At 37.6% G+C, this 25,606-nt stretch overlaps 1 protein-coding gene across 2 annotated transcripts in view; it reads left to right on the top strand.

Annotated features, from left to right (window-relative positions):
• The window catches only part of LOC110034083 (pentatricopeptide repeat-containing protein At4g04790, mitochondrial), a 114,097-nt gene that overhangs the window by 87,081 nt on the left and 1,410 nt on the right, over positions 1 to 25,606 (top strand). For both annotated transcript variants that reach the window (XM_020738338.1, XM_020738337.1), the window contains exon 15: positions 9,537 to 9,754. In XM_020738338.1, the coding sequence (XP_020593997.1) occupies positions 9,537 to 9,754 (218 nt within the window). The remainder of the gene's footprint in view (positions 1 to 9,536; positions 9,755 to 25,606) is intronic.

Genomic DNA, 25,606 nt, shown 5'->3' with positions numbered 1-25,606 from the left:
CTTTGATTTAGAATCTCGATTTTTAGTATTCCACAATTCTTCAAAAAGTTGCAACCTGTATTTTGATAATTTATCTAGTGTTAAGCCATGTTGAGCAAGTTTTTTGACACACAGAGAGTAATAATCAAAAGGTAATTTCATTAATTCATTTGAAATATCTTCTTCCAAATTTACATTAATTTTAGGACCAAAAGTAGAACCACGATAGAAATTTATTGGTTTTAATCCCCCACCACGCACTTCCTTGACCTCCAAACCCTCAATTTTGTGAAAATTAATAGGGGTTAAAGTCATGGCCTGTACGTAGTGGTTGATTCTATCATATATTGAATTGTACTCATCTTTTCCATCTTCTTCCAAAGAAATTTCAAAACGTGGCGTCTTCTGGCGTATCATCATGGTATTCTTTCCGGTCTTCTCTTCTTCTGAACTTTCTTCTAACTCAATATTGATAGTCGAATTCCTTTGTTCAATAATCTTCCCAACTCTTCCTCGTCCTCGTCCCCAGCCTTGATCTCGGATGCGAGGACTAAAAGAGTTTCCAATTTCTCATTTCGGAGGAATGGTGGAAGATCGTTGAACCGGTACCCGACTATTCGGTTCTGGTAGTATTCTTAGATTTTCAGCTTTTCTTGGTACGGCATCTCTGGAGAAAACTGTCCTTTTCACGGGAGCATAGTAGGCAGCATCTTCATGAATTCCGATCTTATGCACTGAGAATGGTTGCAAGTCCCCTTTTATGCATCGCTCTTGTCCTTCTTCAAAATATTTTATACACTGGTGCAATGACGAAGGGACCATCTTATATTCATGAATCCAAGGTCAACCCAGTAGGGCATTGAAAGAAGTTTCTGAGTCAATGATATGGAACTTTGCGGGTGTTACTAGATCACCAATTTCATAGATTGTGTTATGGATCCAATAGCTCTCTCTCCCTTCTGGTTAAAACCTCTCAACATCATTTTATCGGTGGAGAGCTTACGAATGTCAATTTCTAAATAGTTTAAAGTCCGTAGATTCATTATGTTATTATGTTAATTCATTATGTTAATTGACGCTCCTGGATCCACTAACACCCTTGAGAGCATGAACCTTTCAATATTAACTGAAATATACAAAGGTCGGTTATGGTTGGCAGTTCCAAGCAACAAATCCTCGTATGTGAAAGTCACACTGAGTTGTTCCTTTAACGAACAAGCCTCATCCAAGGAGTCGCTGGCCAAATGGGCTAAGCAAATATTTGGATCAAGTAGAGCCTTGATTAATGCCTCTCTCATCTCTTTTGACAAGATCAGAGCATCATAAATGCTTAGCTTGGCTGGTAACTTCCTAAGATGTGCCAGAACGTTGTATTCCACTTTATTACTTGTATTTCCGGTTTCTTCTTGAGTAGATAATTCTTTCACTGGCGGAGTTATCTCATTTTGGGTAAGTATTTGTTTTCCTTTTATTCCCGGATCCATTACCGGCGGCAATACTTTTCCTCTTCTTAAATACACTTATGTTATTTCTTGCATTTCTTGAATTGGACCCGGTGGTTTCTCTTTTGCCACAGTTACCCATTCTTCCAAAGGTGTTTCTGAATTTGAAGCTTCCAATTCAATAGCTATTGGCTTTCCTCATAATTCAAAGGAGGGTGCTTCACTTTCTGCACTTTCATATCCTGTATCATTAGCCTCTTCACTAGCCATATTGACGAGTTCGTTGGGATTTTGTATGATTTGAGGGTCAGCATAAGGATCGAAATTCGAATTAGATTAAACGTTAGTTATGTTATCACTATCATTACCAGAAATAGTAAAAACGTAGCCAAAATCAATCATCTCTTCATTGCAAACTCCCGGAGGAGTGAAAAAATAATCATACAAGGTTATCGGTTCGAGAAATTTCTCCCCCGCATCTGAGATAACCACTCGAAAATGTGCAGCTTTCACATTATTCTTTGTGATGTCGATCTTTTCTTCTTTGATAATTTCTTTCTCTTTTTCTTCTCCTCTTCTGATGTGACTGACAGTTCTGACTCTGCAGGTTGTGGAATCTAAATGGAGGTTTATGCGAACACAGTTTGAATTTGATTTAATATGAAGATCTGGTCCATACTACACTCCATTCATCATCCGCTGTGTAGGGATCAATCGGATCGACCGAAATCATATTTATGGACCCTCTTTCAGGTTCATTCAAATATTCCTTCGGGATCGTTATGTTTTCATTCTTGTAATTTCTCTCCAGCCAACCTTTGAAGCTGAAACAGTTTTCTGTGGTATGTCCAATCAGCCTGTGATAGGGACAATAGTTGGGATGATCTTTCTTATCAACTTCATTTGGCTTCTTGGGTTCTGGCAATGTAAATTCAGTTCTTTTCACCAAACGTCGAAACATTTTACACACGGTCTCATCCTTAAAAGAGTAGTTTATGTTCATCCTATCTGTCAAGGTCGGAGCCTGTCCCATGTTCGTATTGTAAGATCTCTGCTGAAACTGTCGCTGACCATAATATTGACTATTTTGTTGAGAATGCTGAGCTTGTTGTTGATTATTCTGTTGCGGACGCTGATAATTCTGCCGAGGCTGTTCAACTTGAATCTGAATCGGCTGTTTACCTCTATCTACCGTTACCTCTATCTACCGTTGCCACTGTCCCGGTCTTCTTTTCAAATGTCTTCATTGGTTTTGATTTATCAGTTTTCTCTTGGAACCCAAATTGTTTAACATCCTCTTATAAACTTACAGCTTTACTTAATAACTTTTCAAATGTTTGAATGGTAAATCCTTTAAGCATGAAGGCTATCGGACCGTGTATGCTCTTGAGCAAGATTCCAATTGCATGTTGTTCTTGTAATTGCGGCTCGCACTTCATACTTTAATTCCTCCATCGCAGGATGTAGTCAACTAGAGTTTCATTTGGCTTTTGTCGCTCTACCACAAGATCACCAATGGTGATATGGTGCTGAGCTCCAGCAAATCTCTTGATAAATAAATCCTCTAGTTCTGCAAAAGTCTTAACTGAGTCGTTAGGTAACTCGGTGTACCAGTCAAAAGCAACCCCTGAAAGACTATTCACAAATTGTCAGCAGAGCGATGCTTTACTACCCCCGTGTTGCAACAACTTGCCCGGAAGTGTGCAACATGCTGACGAGGATTTCCTGTTCCATCAAATATTTTAAAGGTCGGCGATACAAATCCCTTTGGGTATTAGACCAAATCGAACTCTTCCGGGTATGGCCTTCCCCTTAAGACTGATGATCCTCCTTTGGATTGAGCTAAAGCTTTCTGAACCTGTGCTTTCACTATTTGCTGAATGTTCTTTTTTGGTACTAGAATCTGAACTGGTTCTCTTTCTGGTGGATTGTTCCTGCTTGAAGGGCCAGGGTCGTTTCTTCCTTCTGAAACGGGCACAACTTCTGCACAAATTCTGCTCGATTTACCTCTGGAGAAATAGTTAATGGAGATTGTGGCTGACTTTGCAGTCTAGCGACAACAGCCATCATCTCCTCCAACTTTTTCGCCATCTCAGCCATTTGCTCATCTCGTATTTGGATTTCCCTTTGCAATTCATCATAGGTGCTTGCCTCTGCAGGTTGTGGGGCATCACGCGATGATGAAGAGGTTTGGGTTTCAACGACGAGAATGTTCGCATATTCTTCCACATCATCCATCATACTCAAATTCTTATTTTCATCATTTTGTTGTTGCTCTTTTGATAACTTTGCAGTATCAAGCCTAAGCTTCTCCAAGGTGCCTTCAATTGAATCTCCCTTAATGACTTTAAGATCAATTGGTTGACCCTGGTGAACTTCTGTACTTATGTTAGATTTTGGTATGACAACTTCCATTCTATTCTGGATTTTGGCTCTTCCCTGGGGAGCGAGCTTCTTGCACTTGCTGATGACTTCTGACTAGTCTCCTTAGGCCTCCAAACCTTCCCTTGAGATACTGATTACTGGAGACGGGGTGTCTCGTTGATGGCATCAGTACGGCGAAGGGAAGGAGCGACCCTAGTGCGCAGATCGGATGCATCAGTAGGCAATCTCTTACCACCCACTAAGGGCAATGATCTTGACACTGATCGTGATTTATCTGATTTTTTTTTTATGGTATTGAATCTGGTAGTAGCAGTGTTGGTGATTATTCGATCTCCTAATTGGAGTTTGACAGAAATTTGCGGTGGTGGTACCTTTTTAGGTTTCTTGGCGGGCCTATGAACCTGTCGAGTAGATTCATATTCCTCCAATATCTTAATTTTCATCGATGTAGAAACAACACCTCTCATTCTTCTTAAAATTTCAGGTACTAAACAATTGTCTTTTCGTGCCATCCTTTCAAAAATATGGCAAATCTGTGTGAGTGTCTCGGACTTCTTTCGCCTTTCTTCCTGATGAGGTGGTGAAGGCAATCTAGCAGCAATTTTGTGTATGCTTTCTTCTCCGGTGGTAGCAGACAGAGGATGGAACCTGCTCCCCTTGAGGTGAGGTGAGGTTTCCATTGGCTCAACTTCCAGTAAAGTTGTTGCATGTGTTGAAGCCAACTTAGTTGTTTGTGCTTTCTGAGCTCTTAATTCTCTCCTCCTGTGGTTCCTTCTCTGGGAACGCGTCAGTGGAGCATGCTTAGAAGAAGAGTCAATTTCAAATGCATAGTTCGGAGTGGCAAAATCATTTGTTGAATCATCTTCATACAAAATTCCTTTTCCTTTCGTAGTTGGAATAGCTAGTGCAGTGAGAATGGAATTGATTTTCACCTTCTTGAGAGAAGGAAAATCACAGTCACCATTTAGATTGAATCCAGAGGACGGTTCTTGAACATCTGAAGCAGTCATTTTCGTTATCACATGAGGTGATTTTCCAAGTAACACCTCAAATTTTTCGAGTCCGGACAAATTGGATTGTGGAAGCAATGTGATGAGAATTTATATCTGTGATTACGTTGAACAGGAAATTCAAGCTTGGTGACGCCATTACTTCTGTCAATTGTAGATTTCTAAGGTCATTACTGGAGTCGAGCGAGGTTTCTATCGAGCGGGGGAGTCTTCAGTCGAGCGCGAGCAGAGAGGTGAGGGTCTCTGTCGAGCGAGATCGAGTAGAGAAAAAGAGAGGGAGAGCCGAATTGCAGGAGCTGGAGATTGGCGAGCGAATGGAGATGAGCAGGAGCTCAGGATAGGCAGAGGAAGCAGACTGCGAAGGAAGAAGCGATCCCTTCCTTTTAGAATTGGAGCGGGGTCAATAGTCGTTACTCTGGAAGCAATTGGCGGGGAAATTATTGAATTCCAAAAGCAGGGGAGGATTAAATGGAAAACATTAAGACCTAGATAATTTTAATTAAGACAAAATTTAAATAATCCATTTGAATTTTGAAATTTAAATTTCAAATTCAGGTGAGCTGGTAGTTAGTCCGAGTCCAGCCTGAATCAAACCCGAGTCTAATCTAGGTTGAGCCCGGGCCCGCGCATCGGTAATAAAAAAAATGTGTATCGATATCCGTGCTAATTGCTTGCACGCGAAATCATAAAAATATGGGTGTCCTTCCTAGCTAAAATCGACGTCCCGGACGCGTCCGTGTGGTCTGTTTCGTCACCTGGGGTCGTCCGGATGAGTTCGCCGGCGGGCGAGTTAATTTAAGCCAAAATCAAGCGGTGTGCGATGCGTGCGCAAAATATGGGGTTATCGAGCGTTTGGGTCGCAAATGGGTTCCCTAGGGGCTGGTCCTATTAATGTAGGAACTCGACTCGAGTTTCATGTGCCGATCTTAATCAACTCAACGGGATGCCGAGGATTTGGGACCGCCCATGCGAAACTCGAAGGAGTGACGGGGTGGCTCGAATTTTCTAAATGGTGTGGGTTCCGTACTAGTCCTCTATGAGGGTCAATAAGAGAAGCCTAAAGCTAGACCCTAGGCTCTAAGGAGAGACATGAAAACCTCATCCGAAAATGAGGTCAACATGCATATATATGGTGAAGCTATTAAAAATACTTATAAGGTAACCAAATAGTTTGAAGTTGAAATTCATCATGAATTTGTGTTGCTGTTTCAAAAGTAATTTTATATGTGGCTTTTATGCTTTACTGTGCTGTGCCACAAAGCATGGCAATTTGCATCCTTCATTTTCTTTGTGTTGTAATATGCGGAACACATTTCACACTGATAATGTGTGAGCATAGTCGTGAATTGTTTCTTTCAATGTTTCTTCAAGGAGTTTAGGATTCATCTAAAGATGGTTTATCTTCTATATCCCCAATTCATTGCTATTTACAGACTTTGCAATTCATCCTCTTTTGTACTATAGAACTCTCATTTATTCTCTATATTTATGCCATGCCAAATGTGAAGCCTCTTTTTGATTGATTGCATTCTCATGTGCACAACATAAGATGTGAGATGCCAGCTGAATTCATTCTCAGATGAATAGCAGGGACTTAATTAACTTCATGCAGATGCGACTCTCAATTGCAAGCCGTGTCATTCTTTCTTTACTTTCCATCCTTTCGTTCTTTCAAGTTGTGTATGTAATCTTTGGTGCTAAATCTTACTTAGATTTATACTTATTTTTTATGCTCTTCCGTACAATAGGAAAATATCTTTCGCAGAAGCGTACAAATCTTTTTGATACAAATAATATGACTTAAGCATCTTTCTTGTATTAAACTTTTCACACGATTTTTTACTTAAATGGTACTCATAAAATATCTCATTAGGAAAGACCGTAGGCCATGGATCCCACTAATGGAATTGAGGATCAAAATGATTGCTTGTTTGTAATAGTTTTCCTTGTTAATATTTGACTTAATGTTTTAGATTATTTTAGTCTTATTTTGTAGGAAGTTTTTTTAGTAGAATAATACTATTTAAAACATTTCTATGATGTAAGAGCTTCAATTAATTGTGGCATACTTTTATTTGCACTTTAGGCTTCAAGGTGAAAAAAAATCTCTTTATGTGGTGCATTGTTCATTTTGTGTTGTCAGCCATCGACTCAAGATATGTTTTAGAAGAATTTTCAAAGTGAGGTATTTTGTTGTTTACTATATTCAAATGCGGCAAGTCCAATTGACGAGTCATATTTTGAAATAAGTGAATAATTCAAATTATGGAGAAAATATTTATAAGTGAATAGTTCAAATTATGGAGAAAATATTTATATGACGAATGATTTAAACAGAATCAAAGATCAAATGTATGATATGCAATTTTATTTGATGTAATATTTAATCATCATTAGTTGATATTACTAAATGTTGAAGTGATTTGTAATTAAAATTGTCAGATGGGTGGATATCTTGGTTATACTACATATAAGAGTAGGGACAGATGAAAATGTACTTCCAGAGTTTAAATTCCTAAGCTTAAGCATTTTTTTTATGAGCACTTTGTTTCAAGGAATATCATGGATTTATAAAATTGCAATGTCGTATGAGTTTGTGTGTTTGGTGTTGAGGTTGATGTTTATATATAAGTTGATTGTTACAAAAATGAGATATTTCAGGCATTTGTTTGAAGAAAATCGAGCTGGATTACGCCATTTTAGGCAACTAAAAACAACAGGAGGGTAGATTGGGGAATATTTATTTTATAATGTTATGAGTAGAATTGTATGAAGAAATTATAGTAAAAATAGATTTAAATTTTAAACTTGTCCAGGTGAAAACAACGGATGTGCCAACAAATTGGTAAATTGATATCGAGGCATAGAAAGGGAAAGGTATAGACCAGTGATAGCATTGAAATAAGTTGTAAAATAATTTGTTTAAAATATTTTTAGCGCTTCATGCATCATTGGACGGGAACAGATGGAGACTAGTGATGCATACGGCAGAACCCAGATTGTTGGGAAAAACGCTAATATTGATGTTGTTGAATGATTTAGCAAGGCTAGCTTGGTTTTCATAGGGGATACCTGATTTTGTTTGCAACTTTTATTATTGTTCTATTTTTTTTTTATTCGCTTCATTTCATTGCTACATTCACATTTTTATTAATGTACAATATTTTATTTTTATCATCTATATGAAGTTTTATCAAGCCTGACTATTTTGAATGGTATTTAATATGGAAAAGGTAATAGATTTGATAGATCTAGCAATGATTTGTTAAGGCAGGGTTTGCTAAATTTAATTTATTTCTATTGGATCACCATATTATTTAGGGAATTTAGTCATGCATTCTTTCACGTCACTAAAATTTCTTAAGTGATATCTGGCTAAGTGTATTATCAGTTTGCTGCATTTGAAATGCAGATTTCTTAAAATTTTAAGTTTGTTGTAAAAGAAATCTGAATTACTTTTCTAAATAATTATGAATAACTCTCGTAGTTTATTTTTGGTAAATTTAGAATTTACCTACATCATATGAATTCCAAATTCATCATGCTTGCTTATGAAATATGCTCAACTTCACCATATTGCAAAGCAAGTTTGCAATATGACATTCCCCGTCCTTGTGATCGCGACATACGCCTCTCTTGTGAATGCATCCTTGGGCTATATTGTGATTGTGTTATCAATGCTCAATGTGCAATGTGATGTGCCAGAATTTATTTTTGCTTCAAAGTATGACTTAAAAGTTGATATATTATATATATACATTCATTAACAAATTTAAAATATAAAGTATGACTTACAAGTTGATATAAAATAAGAAAATATGTGGTCACAATACTCAACTTGAAAGTAAACATCGAGGCTGAACCTACAAATTAAAATTTAGAATAGTTTCTAATAGTTTAATACAATAATTAAGAACTTAAAAATTGCCAAAAAAAACTTAACAAATTAACTTCAATGCTTCAGGCTTGCTTCAACGTAGCAAAGCAGGTGTCACATGTTTTACTTCGCTTTACTCTTGAAGTGCGCTTTTAAAAACATTTCTCATGATTTCCTGAGCTTACCACCTCATGTTCATATTTGCTTCCCACATCCTTTGGTAGCCCACCACCCCCACATCCTTCCTCACTACTTGTGACCTTTGCTTGCAGTTGATGGCTTTCTCGCAACCTCCGATTCTCTCACCATCATAGTTTTTTCATGCCCTGGATTGGTTTTAAAAATGAAAAATTGGATTAGTTTTATTTCAAGCCAAAGATCAAAATGTAAGTTCGTGAATTTGTTTATCCAATCAATGAATTGTGAGTGATCTAAATATGATGTATTTACTTTACACTTCTTTTAAAGTACACTTGATTTTTAAATACCTTTAATCAGACAACTCTTATGTATCATTTTATAAAGGAGAAAGAAAAGTTTAAAATTGATCCCTAAACATTGATTTTCTTTAAATTGTCATTTTAATAATTTGTGAATAGCTTATTTTGCCAAATCATGTAGGCAGCGTTTAATAGCATGTTTTGTCAGCTTATTGAATCATACCAAGATTGCTGGGCACTTTTATTGGTGTCATGTTTTATTAAGTGAACATTTTATAGAGAATTATCTGCCAAAGTTTGAAATTGGGTTCGAGTTGCTGTGTATTGAGTTTCTTAGGAATTTTATTGGGATCTCTAGTCCTGTTAATTTTGCTCTCTTATTCATGTTTCCATCACTATACAGGTCTTCAGCGGAATTTGGTCAAATGAAACTACAAACTTGGAAATTGGGCTCGAGTTGCTGCGAGCTATTAAAGAAGAGCTACATCTTTGTGTTAGTCGAATTAGTCTGGATTTTCTTCTAAGTACCTGTGTAAAAGCTAAGGATGCACTGCGTGCCCAGCTGGTTTGGTCTGAATATGAAGTTGCTGGACTTCCATACAACATCTTAACTTTTTTGAGGTTTGCATTTAGTTTAACATTACGGTTAATTTACATAATATTCTTTTTTTTAGCTTAGTGCACATGATTAGATGATTAAATGGAGAGGTAAAAACTGATATTTTGCCTTCCGGCTTCTAAATCTTTCATACCTAACATTTATCACGGAGTTTTAAATCCAAGCACATGGAAAATTAGCTGCTGTTTTCACTTTCTGTAATTTACATGGCTGTCATTTGTTTGAATGTAACAACTTTAACTTCCATGTTGTTATTCCCAAGCAAGATTTTATTTTTAATTTATATGGAAGTGCCTTTGACCAACATGCCAACTTGGGAATATCCATGTAGTAGAATTATTAACCTAATTATTAGGCTAACTACTACTGGAATTATTAGTAACTTCTATTTTATTTTCCGTTTCTGTATTTATGTCTTTTCTTTTATTTGGGTCTTGTACTATGCATTTATAACCGATTTCCTATTAATGAAAGTATCTTGCTTTATACTAAAAGTTATCATGGTATTAGAGACATGGTTTGAACCTTAGAGTTTCTGCCCTAGCTGTCGGCCGCATGCACTTTTGTTTCTGCAGGTTTTCTGCAGCGGTTTGTTGTTCCTCTCATTCAGCGGTACTTTCTCTCTCCAGTGCAAATCCCGCCCACAAACAAAATTTTTCAGTGTGTCTTTTTTTTTTCTAGCGTTGTTTGTTCTGTCGGATCTCAAACCTTCTGGTTCGTGGAATTCTCCAAGGTTCACCACTCATTCTTTTGTTTTCCTCCCGCTGCCGGCCCTTTCTTCTGCAGCTGGAATCCTTCTATGTCTCAGCAACCCAACATCATCTTCAACTTCGTAGGTATCATGGAGGGTTCCACCACCCAGCCCCCTCCTAACAGTGTGCTTAAGTCCACCGAAGGATCGACATCGACCTCAATCCCTCCGCAAACCGGAGGATTGTAAAATCACATAAACTTCCTAATAACTACCCATAAATTCAACTGTTCTAGTTTTCTTCAATTGTCCTAAGCCATGTCCTTGTTCGTCAAGGGATGTAGGAAATTTAGTTATTTTACATGTATGATTCGTGAACCTCCAAAAACTGACCTGACGTATGGTGCGTGAGAGTGGAGAATTTCATGATCATGTCATGACTGATTAACTCAATGAAAACTACGATTGATTGTTCGTATGTATTTTTTTCTTCTGTCGATGCCCTATGGACAGCAATTTGGGATATACTATTTTTGGATTTAGGCTTACAAAAAAATTTGCGAGGCGAAACTGGGGTTGAGGACCATGACCCAGTGCTACAATGATTTGGTGGCCTTATGGACGGAATGCGATCTCTACTATGACTATACGTAGGACTCTCTGACAGACCTTTCCCTCTTTTAGGAAACTATAGAAAAGAATTGCATGTTCCAATTTATGTCGGGCCTTAACAATGACCTTGATGAAGCTCGAGGTCATATTCTTGGTTAGGATTCTCTGTCTTCCGCTCGCGCTGCATTGATAGAGATTCGACACGAAGAGAGTCGGAGACTTGTCATGCTCGATACTTCCAATTTAGTCGAATTATCTTTCTTGTTCACTAATAATACTCAACACTCGTCCATGCCAACTCGAGCCACTAATTCCACTTGTGACTACTATCACAAACTCAACCATATTTGTGACAAGCGTTGGAAACTTCATAGTGAACTGACATACAAACCTTCAGCCAAATTTTCTCTGTCAAGGGTTTCACTATGACATCTGAATCTATTACGGCACAACCAACTTCGATTCGGAACACTCCAGAATCATCAGACTCTCTTAAGATTTAGATGAAGCAATTAATCATGTTGCTTGGATCCAATTAACTCTCTTCCGACCCTTCTACCTTCCACGTCTGTCAATGTACCATTTCTATGACGTTACCTCTTTTTTCTGTACTAGTCTATAGATCATTGATTCAAGTGCCACAAACCACATGACTGGATGTTCTTAAGCTTTCTCGACATATTATCCATGCTTTCAGAAAGATATGGTAAAAATTGTTGAATTCTATAATTCCATTGTTGGTAAAGGGTCGATTATGTTAACAGTCGGTCTAATTTTGGAATTTATGTTACATGTACCTCTGTTGAAGTGTAACATTTTTTATCTGCCAGCATGCTAACAAATGACGTTGATTGCGTTTATTTTTCTATTGATGTTTGTGTCTTTCAGCATCGTCATTCAGGGAAGATAATTGGAACTTCTAAGAGAGTAGCTGGGCTCTACATCTTTCAAGAAAAATGCACGAAGAACGATGTGTTTTCGAGTAGTTGCAATTTTTCTAGATTCAGTGAATGTCCTATTGTCACGACCCAATTCGAAACTTGGAATTAGCCATGGTGAGAATAAACGGTTGGATGATAGGGAACTAAATTTTCTATATTATTCTAAAATTTAATAGATGAAAGTTACTAATCAAATAAATTAAAACAATATATTTGAAACTACCTCTTTACTGGTTATTCGTGTATTCTATAAACATTATCTACGCTCATCGTTAATCACTTAAATAAACTTGAAAATATTAATTTAAAAACATCATTGAGCTAAACAATATCAGTAAATACTCATACTTAAAAACTACAATAATGCAAGAGGAAAGTAAACATGTATGTCAGTCATGCTTTTAATAAATCAATAGAAACATTTAATGTTATGCAAAGAATCTTACAATTTTAATAGCATATCAATATCATTATATGTCTATACAACCATCACAAAAGTATCGTTTAGAAATTGTTTTAAATATAACACATTAATATCAATATTATTTTTTATATACATGTATGTGTACATTAGTATTCTCTCACTAGTAACAATAAATGTGACTTCATCATAGTTACTCATGTACATACAAACAATCAACATAATTATATCATTAATGTGCTCATCACATTCAATTATATAGTATATAACATACATCAATGCATGATATTAAGTAGCTACAGGCATTCCTAGCAATGTGACTAGTTAAGGAAAATATATAAATTAATTAAAGTTGTACAAATATTATTTACTAATGCATAAAAATTGAGAAGAATCAAAATATTACTATAGATTAAAAATTCAAGTACTCACCTCGATGATTGATGATTTGCTTGCTCTTAAATTTAATTACTTCTATCAAATTATCCCCTATAAAATATAAAATATTCAATTACCGCTTTACTTAATTATGTTTTAACTTAATTTTGAATTCATGTCATATTACACTAATTTAATTAATATTTCAATACTTTAAACTTTATGTTTAATTATTGTAATTAAAATTTATATTAAATATTATTAATTCTACAAAAATATGAGTAGAATTAAGATATTAATATTTCTTTAGTGCTTGAATCAAATACACTTAAGTTTAATGTTTAAATAAAAAACTTATGTATAATATTATATTATATATATAATATATATTTTTTATACTACCTATAACGAAACTTACCTTTATCCTTTGCTCCCGCATGATATCTCTTGTCAACGAGTCCTCCTTCACAGAGCAGCGAACTTCTTCCCTCTCAAAATTAGCTCGGTTTTCTTTCTTCATCTAAGTCGCTTCTTTACACACAGGATCACAAGATCTCGCAGTCGGTCACCTTTGTCTTAACCCTCACGAACTTTCTTCTGCGTGATTTCGTCTGCACTAGAATCCCTCCTTTCCTCCCATCGATCACACGACACCAACAGCGGTCTTGTCGCTGCTCGGCACCAGGTAAGTCGATCTCACCTCTACATTCCTCAAGCACGTCCTCTTATAGGGCAAAAGTAACCTTTGATTTCCCAATTCCTCGCCTCATCTTCTTCCCTGTTCGATTCTTTGTTCCCTCTTCCTCTCTTCGGCTTCCTGACCTTCTGGTTTTATCTCCCTGTATTGTTCATTTACGCAACCCCTCCCTTTCTCTTCCTTGATCTTTGTTTCTCCCTTCCCTTGAGTAGCAAAATCGTTACAATCTTCCCCACTTATAAAATTTTCGTCCTCCAAATTTATAAATAACCATCAAACAAGTCAACATTAGTTATCCTTGAAACTAGGGTCATTCATGAAAAGCAATTACTATAAAGATAAATACTCAATACAAGACGACTTAACTATGTTTCAGATAACAATACACAGTTACTGAAGCAAGAAAGTATGCTAGGATATATATATATATGTTAAACTCATCAGACCTCATCGTCATTAGCAACAGTAGGTTCTTCAGGCTCACTATAAGGGAATATAATTGAGGTCGAACATGTTATCTTGGTTAATCTTGGGTCGAAGTTGAAGATATAAACTATTTTTTTCTGCTCACCTGCAGACTTTTGTGAAGTAGCTCCACCTGATTTCTGTTTTTCATTGCTCTTCTGGCCAAGAGATGGACAATATCTTCCTATATGACCATATTGACGGCACCAGTAGCAAATGTTAGAACCGTTATACTTATTATGTTGTTACATTATCGTTTGGGCATCCTAGCTTTTAATATTTAAACAATTGTATTCTTCTATATTTACTGATAAAAATCTTACTAGCTTCAAATTTGAGATTTGTCAATTAGTTAAACATCACCTTGGGGACCCTCTCGCACTCCCAACTACACTATTAAACGGTGATTTCTCATCTTAATTGATGACTACACTCGAATGATGTAGGTTTATATCTTAAAGATTAATCTAAAGCTGTTATCACCTTAAAAAACTTTCACTCCTTCATTTTGACACAATCCAAAACATCAATTCAAGTCTTCCGAATTGATAATGGTCGTGAATTTTTAATTCTATTTTAGGTGAATTCTTGGTAAGTGCATCCTACATCATAGCTCATGTATGAACACTCATAAAAAAATGGGATAGTTGAGAGAAAAAAACTGGCACATTCTCGAAGTAGCTCATTTCATTATGTTTCAATCTAATGTCCTGAAAATTTTTTGGAATGACGTTGTGTTTACTGTCACTTATCTCATCAACAAATTCTCTACAAAAATTCACAACTTCAAAACTCAATTGGTCATCTTGATGTCATGTTTCCCTATCAATCAGTTCTTTACCACTTTTGATCTCAAAATTTTTTGGTGCACAACCTTTGTTCGGAACACTGCACCTACTCATAGTAAAATTGATCTAAGGTCAATAAAATGTGTTTTCCTCGGATAGTCTGCCACTCAAAATAGCTATCAATGTCTTGATCTTATCACAAATAAACTGTATGTTAGTATCGATGTCTTCTTTGAAATTGTACCCTACTTTCCCATCATTGCCTCTTGTGAGTGGGAGTTAGATTTCTTGGACAGTGTTTCTTATCCGACTCTTGGATACTTGTCCAACTACTATATCCAAGGAGCCCTCTATCCCTCTAGATCCCACCCCTACTAGACAATCAAAACCTCTTCCCACCCTCCGTGTCTATACTTTGCACACTCGTCCCTATATTCCTATTATGGAGCCCACTACCTCTTTATAGGACCTGAAATCCACACTTTGATCAACACAAGAGATAACCATACTCCTGTGGAGTAGGTGAGCTCTCCTATTCAGATATGTGATCAGGCAAGCTCTCTTTATTCTATGACAAAATATATCTCTTTCCATAGTGTATCGTCGACTTACAAAGCGTATGCTACTGCTTTGACGAATTGGCACCTCCGATCCACCATTGCACAGTATTAGCAGACCCCTCCTGGAGAGTTGCACTTATGGATAAGATGAATGACCTTCAACGGAATTATACGTGGGTTGTTGTGGATCTTCCTTCAAGTAAGAAAGCAAGGTGTGTCGTTGGATTTTCAGCACCAAGTTTAACTTTGTTGGATCCTTTAAACTCAACAAGACACAAACCGCACGGTTGATCGTCAAATGCTACTCACAAACATATGGAGTTGATTATGACAAGGCACTTGCTCTGATTGCTAAATTAAACACTATTCGAGTCCTGCTATCCCTTGTTGTGAATTTGGTTGGCCCTTACTCCAGCTTGATGTCAAAAATGATTTCCTAAATGCGGATGTCACAAAAGAAGTGTACATGTGCCTCCCTTCGGGCTTTGACTCCCCTTTTTCTCAGGGACAAGTGCGTCGACTGCGGAAGTCCCTCTACGGACTGAAGCAATCCCCAAGGCCTGGTTATGCAAATTCACAAAGGTAATCGTCGACCATGGATTTTCTCAGTCCCATTTAGATCATACTCTCTTCTTTCAGCATTTCTCCAGTGACTAAATTGTTATTCTTATCTTATATGTAGACAATATTGTACTCACGAGTGATGTTCTACCAATATTGGAGCCTTTGAAAGGCATTCTTGCTGCTTCATTTGAAATGAACTTGAGGTCGCTCCGGTACTTCTTAAGTATGGAAGTTGCTCAATTATCTCGGGGCATTTGTTTGTTTCAGCGCAAATATGTGTTTGATCTATTGACAGAGAATAACCTTGGATCCCAAAGAGAAGTTATGGTGTTCTCAGTGTGGTTCTAGTGAACAAGATTTACTATCAACGTCTTGTGTGGAAACTCATTTACCTCGCCCATATTCTGACATTTGTCATACAGTAGATTTTTGTGAGTCAAATAATGCATGATCCCTATGAGAACCATCTCCGAGTTGTTTATAGGATCCTTCACTACTTGAAAGACACACGAGGCTCGGGTTTGAGTTTCTCGTGCCACACCTCTCGCTCTATTGCTATTTATACAGACGTGGATTGGGTCGGGTCCGTCCATGATTGGTGATCTCCTTACGATATTACTCATTCGTGTGGGGAAATCTTTTAACTTGGAAAAACAAAAAACAACCGGTTGTCTATGAAGCTCTCTTGTTATGCATAATACTCCATGAATTAAATATGTCAGTCTCTGCTCCTCTTCAATTGTTTTGTGATAGTAAACCCGCCATTAGTATTGTCCATACTCTGGTTTAGCATGATCGCACCAAACATATAGAGATTGACAGACACTTCATTAAGAAGAAGCTCAATTTAGGGGAGATTTGTATTCCATCTGTCCCATACAATATCCGTTAACAGATAGTCTTACCAAGAATATTCCTCGGCCATTATTTGACGGCTTCAAATTCAAGTTGAACATGATAGACATCTATGTTTTAACTTGAGGGGGAGTATTAGGATTATGAATCTAATTATTAGGCTAATTATTTTGGGAGTTTTAATTAGCTTTTATTTGCTTCAATGAAAGTATCATGCTTCGTACTAAAAATTTATCACCATGTATATACTCCAAGTTTGTAATGTCTATCAATTAGAGTGGTTTAGTAGTTGTAATCTAGACGACAAAGTGGTTAGTTGGAAATGTTTTTAGGACTTGATAGAGCTAGGTCGATACCGGATTTAACCCAAGCAATAATAAGCAAACAAATATTTCTACTTGAAAAGTCGTTAAACGGTTACAACCAATATATTGAAAGGGGAATAACAATACATCACATGATAATTTGAAAGTGTGAAAAATGACAACTTTAACTTAAAATATGGTGGATTTTGGGGTGGTGGTGGTGATCATCAAGGGTTAGACCTCCGCAGAGATATTAAAGGGCAATTGGAAGGCCGGATTGTAGGGCGGTAGCAAGAGGGTGATTTTCGAAGCAAAGGGAAAGTGAGAAATTGTCGTAACAATGAGACGGCGAGCTGTCCTAAGTGGTGGTAGCAAGGATGAGGGGTTGGACAACGGTCAAACAGCAGGAGAAGTGTTATGCTGGATTGCGGCAACAATGGAGGAGGGGCGACAACAAAGGGGGATGCGCTGGACTGCGAGATAACAAATAGATGGATGTCCAGGACGGTGGCAGTTAAGAAAAGTGGGAAATTGCAGGAAAAATGTGAAATGTGGCTATTTGGGCGGTTGTAGCATGGAAGGGCGATCGGAAGCGATGTGGGGAGAATGTGGAAGGGGAATGTGGAAGTTAATCACCACATCGGGAGCGAGATGTAGCCAGAACACCACTCTAACTTTTGTATACAATCCTCGAAGAGAAAAAGAGATGTCGACGACTGTCCCAAGACAAAGCACAAAAACTAACTCTAAAACATCAAAAACACAAATTATTAATAATAGGATATTTCGGAGTGGCCCATGAGAATCAGCTGACTCCGCAAAATAAAAAAGGAAAACTTGAATCAGTTTGGTCTAATTGAGCAGGCGGACACCTGCATAATCATGAGAAATCTCTTGTTCCGTCCAGGCGCGGGTGACGCCCGCTTCAGTCTCTTTGGGTTAGGGGAGCATCGATCTTATTTGTCAAAGCTTTTGTTTGCATTTTGAAGGTGACAGTTGTTGTAACCTCTCGGGGTTGCATATCTTTGATTGCATTGGCATGAGCACTTGGATCCCACTGTCGGTTATACTATCTCCCTAAATATGCCAGAAGGTTTCCTCATTTGCGAGTAGCCATCCATATCAGCACAACTATCCGAAGGTATGCTGTTGAACTGAAATGGAGCTTCGTGCCAACTATACAATGTAGGTTCTTTCAAAGGTAGCTCAAGGTTGGCCCGTCCCTATCTGATATTAGAATTATATTGAACTCTCTCTAACGATTGCGGCCATGATTGTAAGCTATCGATCATGATGTCTTGAAATGCTCTCTATAGTGATTGCCCCGTGTTTGGAATTGTTGCCTCTCTTGCTATCCTCTTTCATCACCAAAATCAATCACATTGATGCTTTTTTGCTGCCAAGAGCACTTGTAATCTTGGACTCTGCAAAAGTTAAGAGAATGATGTGCTTTCCATCTTTGGTGAATGAATAGTGTTCATGTGCTCGTCATGCTGAGTTCTGTGGTTAAACTGTTACGGTCTCTCTAACAAGATGTGGCAGACATTCATGAACACCACATTGCATCATAAATGATTCTATAACTGTTTCTCGATCGAAAACTCTACAAGGCACCTCTTGTTAATGCTAACTCTGTTCTTTTTCTTCAATTACGTCAAGGAATACTACTGAACATGTCTCTTGAGTCATGATACTCGACTTGTCCACCATTTTTGTAAATTCCACATTCTTGCTAGCTCTATCGATGATGAGGCTGCATCCTTACATATTGTGGCGAAGTAATTGTTGCTCTCTCATAGCTTTTGTATGAAAGGCCCGTCGAACCACGAGCATCCCGTCCTCATCCGGTGGATGTTGATACTCACCCTGTTCTTTAGTTGCCTCCTTTTCACTTGCTCTCTCAAGTGCACCCTGCTCGGTAAAGGTCACAACTCTGCTCGTTGGGAAATTGGAAATGATTTGTCCAAAACTGTGACATTTAAAGCATTTCCTGACCGGGTCTATATTGGGGGTTCTATTCTTCTCAAGCTTCCAACTTGGGACAGCTCTATCATTCTCGTGACCAAACGTCTCAGCTATTTTAGGTTCGCTCCTACTAGTGTCTCTAATTGTGGGTAGTTATTTAAATGGTGGTGGGCGTTCGCTCTTCTTCTCTCAGCCTTCATCGCTAAAGATCAGTAAAACTATAATTGAAATATATTGCCGATGGTATGCTTCTGGTCTTACTTTAGAGGAGTCCTAATATTGGGAAGGTGGGGCTTACAACCTTTTTGGAATAAAATCTTCTGAATGTGACTTCTGACTAAGTGGAGGCCGGGAGTGCAACTTATTAGGATTTAACCTGCCCTAGGTTATGATGATGTAATTGCTATCTTCGCAATTGCCATTCACGTCGAGGTTCTCCAAATTCTCGGTAACTTTGGAAACTCTGTAAATGTGTTTTTCTTGAAGCTGGTTGAGATGATGGGTCTTAATCCATAATACATCCCTCCCGAGGGTTCCACTTTTTAGCTTTTCAGGAGTCAGTTATCTTATCGAAGGCACCATAACCTTGAAAACAGCATGAGAGAATAATACCCTTTCACTAAGAGTGAGCTAATGAACAGAAGTTTCTCTGTAGATCATTTTGTGATGTTACGTTTTAAACTTAGCTGGCCTTTGAGTTATGCAGTAGTGCAGATATCTTCGCACGATAACCCTTCAAGGTTTTTGACATTAGTTTTTTTTTTTTTAAGTTTTATAAAATTGATGCAAAAAATTGAGGAAAAAATTGACATAAGGTTCATAAGCTATCTCCTTGATATTTTTTCAAATAGCTTAACCATAAAATAAAAGAAGAATAACTTATATATGAAATCAGAATTATATTCTGAGGGGAAGCAAGCAAATTTCTTGTGATTGGTTTCACGAGTACTTGTATTATGCTTTGGTACACGATATTGACTTGGCTATGAAGACAAGTAACAAGCATATGAAAAATGTGCATTTTTTAATAAGGCTAATGATGTTTGCTTGTTTAATTTTTAACTTCTCCCTTATATTGATTAGTTTTATTTACAATATTCGACAATCAAAAAGAGAGCAATCTGGATGTCCATGCGATGCAAAAGTGACTCCAATTATCTCCTCAAACATCTGGAGGTTTTTGTCTCTCTCAAGTAGAGTGTATACTTGAATCCTACAAACTCTTTAGGACTTGATCTTGTATAACTCTTGGTATATGATTATAATAGTAATCCCTAGCCGTTATTACTTATTATTTTCTCTTATTTCTCATTATGTATTTCCTATTTTGCTTTATTCCGTTTTATTTTGTTTTCCTAGTTGTTTTATTCTGAATTATTTCATTCCTTTGTTATGCCCATTGTAATTGGGTTTAAATACCCCCCTTCTATCAATAATATTGTACTGCTCTATTCCAAAACTTAGTATGATAATACAGACAAACGCTAGATCAAGCAGCCACCGGTCTCCTTTGCTGGCTCCATTTCCTTTTCCTGCAGGCGTCACCTCCTAACCGCCTATTCTGTAGGTTCTCTCTGTTCCAGCAAGTCTGTTTCTGCAGTCTCCAGGCGTAGCCTTCCAGCGGCCGGTTCCAGTAATCCGCAAGTTTCAGCGGCCGCCTGTGCTGCAGGAAAGATTTCACCAGGCTTAGCCTTCCAGCAATCGTGACCCTACCTGCCTGTGCTACAGGAAAGCTTTCCCTCTTGTTCTTTTTTCAGCAGCTTCTGTATCTACCTGTGCTTCATGAAAGATTTACCTCTGGTTTCTACAGCAGCTGCTGGACCTGCAGGAAAAATTTCCTACGCTGGTCTTCCCTGCATGTGTCCAGATTCTCTGCAGTTGTATTTTTTTGTTGTGACCCTACCGGAATTCATCGATGGCTTAGAACCACAACCACATCTCTTTTGGCTCAGTTGGAATTATGGTGAACTCCTCCAACATTGAACCATCTTCATAAGGTGTTTTTGATTCCACCGGAGGATCGACTCCAATTTTCACTCCTTTCCAGATCGGAGGATTGGAAATCAAGATGAAATTCTTAATCAAAACCCATAAATTAAACGGCGGCAACTTTTTGATTCCATCGGAGGATCGACTCCAATTTCACTCCTTTCAAAGGACATGGGAAGTTTGGTCACCTCACGGGTATGGTTCGTGAGTTTCCAAAGAATGACCCGGCATATGGAGCCTGGGAAGTGGAGAACTCCATGGTCATGTCGTGTCTGATCAACTCCATGGAGACTTCGATTGGTCGGTCATATATATTTCTTCTTTCAGCTAGTGCCCTCTGGACAGCTGGTCGTGACACCTACTCGAATGTAGGAAATTCCGGCCAACTTTATGAGGTATTCAAGAAGATCCGAGAGGCAAAACAGTGGTCAAGAACTGTGACCTAGTACTATAATGACCATGTTGCACTATAAAAGGAATGCGACATAAACTACGACTGCACTTGAGATTCTTCGGCCAACTTGTCCCTCTTCTAGAAGATTGTAAAAAAGGATCGTATATTCCAATTTCTTATTGGCTTTAACAAAGGCTTTGATGAAGTCCGGGGCCGCATTCTTGGTTGGAATTCTCTTTCTTCAACTCGTACAATTTTTATCGAGACTCATCTTGAAGAAAGCAGGAGTTTGTCATGCTTGTCATTTATACTTTTTCAGTCGAATCGTCCGCCTTAATCTCCAATAGTGCTTATCCCTCATTCATGCCACCTCAGACTGGTCACCTCACTTGTGATTACTGTCATAAATTCAACTACACTCGGGACAAGTGTTGGAAACTTCATGATAATTTGACATACAAATCTTCGGCTAAATTCACTCCTACCAAGGGACTCATGAAGACGGTCGAATTAGAAACGACTCAATCGATTTCCACCGGGAACATCTCATAATCATCCGAATACCAAGGGACTCATGAAGACGGACTCTACTCCTTACAGGATCTTGACTCCACTCCGGGCGACATTCCTCAGCACGGCCTCTCCTCTGAATGAAGAGATGAGTTCTCCATGTAATAGGTGTGCCATTAAACATACTCACTCTATCTTATGGCAAAATATCTCTTTTAGTTGTTTATTGCCACCTACAAAGTATTTGTTACTGCCTCGATGGATCAAATCCCAACTACTATTGCAGTTGCCCTTGCTAATCCAGCCTGAAAAATGACACTAATGAAGGGGATGATTGCCCTTCGGCGGAACCATATGTGGGGCGTCGTATATCTTCTTCAGGGTAAGAAAGTTATAGGGTGTCGTTGGATTTTCAGCACCAAGTTAAACTCTGACAGGTTTTTTGAACGCAACAAGGCACGATTGCTTGTCAAAGGGTATCCAAAGGCCGACGGAGTTTACTATGAAAAGACATTTGTTCCAGTGGCCAAGTTAAACACTATTCGGGTCTTGTTGTCACTTGCAGTAGATCTGGATTGGCTTCTATTCCAACTAAATGTCAAAAATGTATTCTTGAATGGAGAGCTTACAGAAGTCGTATACATGTCTCTCCCTCTTGGTTTTGATTCTTCTGTCTCCAGAGGACAAGTGTGCAAGCTACGAAAGTCCCTCTATGGGTTAATGCAGTCCCCAAGGACCTGTTTTGGCAAGTTAACAAAGATGGTCATAGGCTATGGCTTTACTTAGGCTTAATCAGATCACATCTTCTTCTTTTGACATTCTTCTAATGGTCAGGTAGCTATCCTTATTATCTATGTTGACGATATTGTTCTTAAAGGTAACAATCTTCTAGCATTGGATTCCTTAAAAACATTCTTGCAAAGTCCTTCGAAATGAAAGAATTGGGATCTCTCCGGTACTTCTTAGGCATGGAAGTGGCTCAATCATCTTGGAGTATTTGTCTGTCTCAACGCAAATATATGATTGATCTCTTCACAGAAAACAATCTTCTTCTGTGTAAACCATTTCTTGTTTCTATAGATCCAAATGAAAAAATGTGGAACATTCCAAATGTTGTGCTTGTCAGCAATATTCATTACCAATGTCAAACTCATCCACCTTGCTCATACTCGCCCTAACGTATGTCACGTTGTTGAAATAGTGAGTCAATTCATGCCTGATCCATATGAACACCATCTCCAAGTTGTGTTGGCTTTTCCTCTATTTGAAAGTCATACGGACTCAGTTTTTTTTTTCTCACCACACCTCTCGGCCTATTATTGTTTATACAGATACCGATTGGGCTAGATCAGTTCATGATTGACGTTCCACCTTAGGGTATTGCTCATTTTTTATGGGGCAATTTTGTCATGTGGAAAATCAAAAAATTGTCTATGGTTCCCCAAAGCAGAGTTGAAGCTAAATTCTGGTTTATGTCCATGGGAATCTGTGAAGCTCTCTGGCTAAGTATCATGCTCCGCAAACTTCGTATAACAACCTCCGTTTTATTGCAACTATTCTGTGATAATAAGGTCGTAATAAACATTTCTCACAATCCAGTTCAGCATGAGCGTACCAAACATGTGGAGATCAACATACACTTCATTAAGGAAAAGATTGAGTCTGGGGAGATTTGTGTTCCGTATGTGTCTTTTAGTAGTCAACTAGTGGACATTCTCACCAAGAATCTTTCTCGCCCTTTGTTCGATGACTTCAAATCTAAATTGAATATGACTGACATTTTTGTTTCAACTTTAGGGGGAGTATTAGATTATAACGGCAATCCCTTGCCTTCATTACTTATTATTTTCTCTTATTCTCTCATTATATTTTCCTATTTTGCTTATTCTGTTTATTTTTTTCCCCAGTTTTTTATTATGATTTATTTCTTTTCTTTATTATGCTCATTGTAATTTGGTTTAAATACCCCCCTTCCATCAATAATATTGTGATGCTCTATTCCAAAACTAAACACTTGGTTATAGGTGATATCGAGTAAAAGAATCATGGTAAATCCCAACAAAATCAAAGTTGTGTTAGAGACCGCCTTGCCTGAGTCTATTCATGATCCAAGGAAAAACAAGTTATAGCCTGGCTCAGCTACTTCATCTTTCGATCGAGAGAATAATTTTCCATCATTCAATCCATTTTGAAAGTCAAATAATTTTGTAGAAGCTGATAGCTACTAGACATCTTTTCTACAACTGGAAGCTAAACTCACACCTATGCTAATTATTAGCATGCTCGAGCTGGAGGGAAACCTATTTTTGTATTTACTCATAAGCATGAAAATAATATCAAATCTATTATTTAAAATTGCTCATTGAGAGATGCCTTGCCATGAGGTGTATGCCTCACATTGGCTTAATGAAGCATATGCTGTACTGAGATTGAGGCGCGCCTTTGAGCAATTTATAACAAGCATAAGCCTCAAAAGCTAGGTTGCAGGCAATTTTAAAATTTTAATTTTATGATAGTTTATAGTGGATTCTATTATGATTTTGGATAAACATGAAGATCCATTAGTTTACAATAATGTGTTATCAAATAAAGAATGCTTTGTGGATAATGAAAATGAAGTTATACCATTTTAATTGTACGAGAAGATCTCAATGTTTTAATCATCAATATAATAAAAATGAAGTTATACCATCACAATTGATGATAATGAAAGAAATATGTTCAATGCAAGTCAACATAAAAGTAAGAAATATAATCATTGTTTTAAACTTTAATTTTAATTATTTTATATTGGTTTGAGAAGAAAATTATATTTGAGATCGAAGATGGAGGTGAAGATTGGAAGGATCGACACAACTGATAATGGAGTAGAGAAAGCAATTTACTTTAAGTGAGAAGAGTGAGGAAGGCTTTTGAATTCATAAATTGTAATCTTGTTGCCTTAGATTATTTTTTTGATTGGAAGTGTGGAGAGATTACCTTTTTATAATCTTACTATGATATTTATTATTTCTTATTATTATATTGGTTTAATTTTGAGGTTTACTCCTCAAAATGTGTCTATACTTGATGTTTCGCCTCATTGATAGAAAACACGTCCCAACTTGATTGCACAATGTAAAAACTTGATCGCATCTATTACTTCAGCAAAATTTCTTGTGGTGCGAGCTTAGCTATCCAGTCATGGATAAGCTTTCTCTTGTATCTATTGCAAGAAAGTTGAAGACCTGCTTCAAGCCAACAAAATTCTTGTAGCGATGGACAGCTCTTAAGCATCTCCTGCGTAAGCTAGAACACAAAGTAATGTTGATGAAATGGTTTTTTGAACTCATCGAGTTCAAAATCCAGCACATTTCTCACATTGCACTTAAAGACATTGCTGACTTTCTTTACTAATTTCTTACCCCAGTGGAGGAGGATTTTAGAGAGAGAGGTTGAAGATAGAATTTTCATTTTGCATACTGACAAAGCCTAAGGAGAATCAAGTAATGAAGTTTGTTTGATATTCAAGAGCACTTGGGACATCATGCTTCTTTTTCAACTCACAAGCTGAATTTGCCGGCCATAAATAACCATGCCAAGTGCAAAGCATTGCTCGCTGGACTCGCAGTTATAAAAAGTTATTACTTTTGTATAAATCTAGGGTTGTAATCGAGCCAAGCCAAGTATAGGGCTGTCAAAATGGCTCGTTGTTCGCGAACAACTCGTGTTCGGCTCGT

This window comes from Phalaenopsis equestris, unplaced genomic scaffold (assembly GCF_001263595.1).
Source record: "Phalaenopsis equestris unplaced genomic scaffold, ASM126359v1 Scaffold001343, whole genome shotgun sequence".
NCBI classification, from domain to species: domain Eukaryota; kingdom Viridiplantae; phylum Streptophyta; class Magnoliopsida; order Asparagales; family Orchidaceae; genus Phalaenopsis; species Phalaenopsis equestris.
This window is presented reverse-complemented; position numbering and strand designations above follow the sequence as displayed.